General features: G+C 46.3%; 1 protein-coding gene across 1 annotated transcript in view; it reads left to right on the top strand.

Annotated features, from left to right (window-relative positions):
* MAOB (monoamine oxidase B) overlaps nt 1-2,889 on the top strand; it is a 153,313-nt gene that overhangs the window by 117,930 nt on the left and 32,494 nt on the right. Inside the window, exon 6 of the mRNA XM_003783800.3 lies at nt 1,188-1,329. Coding sequence (XP_003783848.1) covers nt 1,188-1,329 — 142 coding nt within the window. The remainder of the gene's footprint in view (nt 1-1,187; nt 1,330-2,889) is intronic.

Consider the following 2,889-nt stretch of genomic DNA (forward strand, 5'->3'; position numbering starts at 1 on the left):
GCCTTAGCTGCTTGAGCCATAGGCACGGAGCCTAGTAGAGGGTTTTAAGTAAGAAAATGGTGGCCAGGCTCATGCCTGGAATCCTAGCACTCTGGGAGGCCCAGGCAGGTGAATAGCTTGAGCTCAACAGTTCAAAACCAACCTGATTAAAAGCGAGACCCCGGTCTCTACTAAAATAGAAAATCTGAGGCAAGAGGACCACTTGAGCCCAAGAGTTGGAGGTTGCTATGAGCTGTTACACCAAAGCACTCTACCCAGGGTGACAGCTTGAGACTCTATCTCAAGAAAAAAACAGTCAGAAAATGGCATGGCTCAAACTATACTTTAGAAAGAGCTGCAACTCGGCGCCCCGTACCTCAGTGGTTAGGGCACTGACCACATGCACCAGGACTGGTGGGTTTGAACCCAGCCTGGGCCTGCTAAACGACAAAGACAACAACAACAAAAAATAGCCAGGCATTGTGGTGGGTGCCTGTAGTCCCAGCTACTTGGGAGACTGAAGCAAGAGAATCACTTAAGCCCAAGAGTTGGAAGTTGCTGTGAGCTGTGATGTCATAGCACTCTACTGAGGGCAACATAATGAGACTCTGTCTCTAAAAAAAAAAAGAAAAAGAAAAAAGGAAAGAGCTCCATGGTGGGGAGGGAAGTAAAAAACATTTGGCTTTGAGCATGTTGAATAGATACAAGGTGAAGACAAGTGGAGGCAGAGAGGCCACTACATTATTGCAGTACTCCTGACAAGCAGTGATGCTAATTGGTGGTATAAAGGTGGAATTAAAGTGGTAAGAGACAATAGGACTTCTTTATTGACTGGATGGGAGAGGGTGATGGAAAGAGAGAAATTAAGTTCAATTTCTAGAGCACTGGCTTTAGCTGTTAAGTGAGTAGTGGTAGCTTTTACTGAGATGGGGAACATTGGAAAAGGAACAGGTATGTGGGGAGAAATCATGGCAGCACTGAATATGGAATAGAAGCTGATGCTGAATAAGGTGTTCTGTTTAAGGAGGAGAGAAATCTGATATTTCCAAAATCTCTAATGCCATGTTTTATAATATCAGATTCTAGTGACAATTTTCTGTTACTTGCCAATTTGTGCTAAACTTTGCCGAGAAAATGTATTATTGGAATAATTTCTAGAGAATTAAGAAGATTCTCTCTTGAATTTTTGCTCATTTCTTTCTGTGTAGATCTGTGAAGCAGTTTGCCACTCTTTTTGTGAATCTGTGTGTCACTGCAGAGACCCATGAGGTCTCTGCTCTCTGGTTCCTATGGTATGTGAAGCAGTGTGGAGGCACGACCAGAATCATCTCAACATCCAATGGAGGGCAGGTACCCATCCTTTCCCCACAGTCCCAGCAGAAAATCACTTGCAAGGTTGGCATTATCCTTCAATCAAGAACTACTGAAGCAGGAGGCAGGCTTGTGGTTTTCAGAGCTTCCTCGTGGCAGCTCACAGTGGCTTTGTAAGGCTCAGTTCTCAGGTGCTCAGTGTGAGAATCTAGTGGCCAATGTAATTTTAAAACTAGTCCATTTTCTTTTTTGAGACAGAATCTCACTTTCACCCTCAGTAGAGTGCTCTGGCCTCCCAGTTCACAGCAACCTCAAACTAATTCCTGGGCTCAAGTGATCCTCTTGTCTCAGCCTCCCAAGTAGCTGGGACTACAGGTGCCTACCACAACATCTGGCTAGTTTTTTAGAGACGGTCTCGCTCTTGATGAGGCTAGTCTTGAACTCCTGCACTCAAGCAATCCACCTAGCTTGGCCTTCCGGAGTGCTGAGATTACAGGCGTGAGCCACCATGCCTGCCATTTTCCATTTGGCTGTATGTCCAGTGATTATTAGGTAAGTTTGCAAGAGACCACCTAATGAACATATAGCTTGAGCACTTCTCGGAATGCTCAAAAAGGAAATTCAGAAAAGCATTTTCAATTAAAAATACACATGGCATGTGGTATTAATTAACTGATCAATTAATTCAACACCGTTTCCTGAGCCCGAGCATTGCAGAAGGTGCTGTGCCAGTCACACTAGGAAGTGGACTGAGTTCTTAGATAATCTGCTTGGTTGTCAGGTTTCTTTATTCCTCCTTCCTCTCCTTCCCTCTGCCTTTCCCTCCTCTTCACCTCAGATAGATCAGGCGTACTGGCCCAAATAAATTTGCCCCGCCCAGGCAGGGTCAGGTTCATGGCCCGCCCAGGAAGGGTCAGGTTCATGGCCTACCCAGAGAGGGTTAGACTCATGTCCCTCCCAGGAAATAGGAATGCCACCAATCCTGACTGCCCTAACCCTTTAAATTCCTGTCCACCATAGCCCACGTGGGGATTTCTCCCTGGTCAGGGATCTCACTGAACATGCACTCTGGGCGGAATAAAGGTCACTTTAACTGTATGAATTGGATCTCCATTTTCCTTTCATCTCAGAATGATTTTATCCTTGGGTCTGGAACCTTTTGACCTCCTCCTTTTCTTTGTCTCCTCTCCTTCATGGCCTTCCCTGAACTATTTGAAATAGTCTTTCAAAAAATTAACTGAACTGAAAATCGAGGAGACAGTCCTCTCAGTTGTGTGCCCAGGCCCTGGTAGAATGTCTGGATGCTTAACAGAGTTGGGGGTGGGGGTGGGGCAGCAAGTTAAAATGACCTTGGTTTCCAAAGAAACAGGAAACACCTTACCCCAGGAGACCACCAACCTGAGACCTGGAGTAAGCTAGCCTGGGGCAAGGGGCGTGCTGTGGCTGGGAGGTTCTGAGCCTACAACTGTAGGCTTAGGAAAAACTAGGCTTCTCCCAGCTCAGACAGTGGAGGCAAAGCTTTAGCAAGCAGGTCACCTGGTCCAGCCTGCAGCGACAGAATGCAGAAGCAACCTAGAGCAGGGAAGGCGACTAGTGAGG

Source organism: Otolemur garnettii, unplaced genomic scaffold, assembly GCF_000181295.1.
Source record: "Otolemur garnettii isolate 467f Iridium unplaced genomic scaffold, OtoGar3 scaffold00009, whole genome shotgun sequence".
Lineage (NCBI taxonomy): Eukaryota > Metazoa > Chordata > Mammalia > Primates > Galagidae > Otolemur > Otolemur garnettii.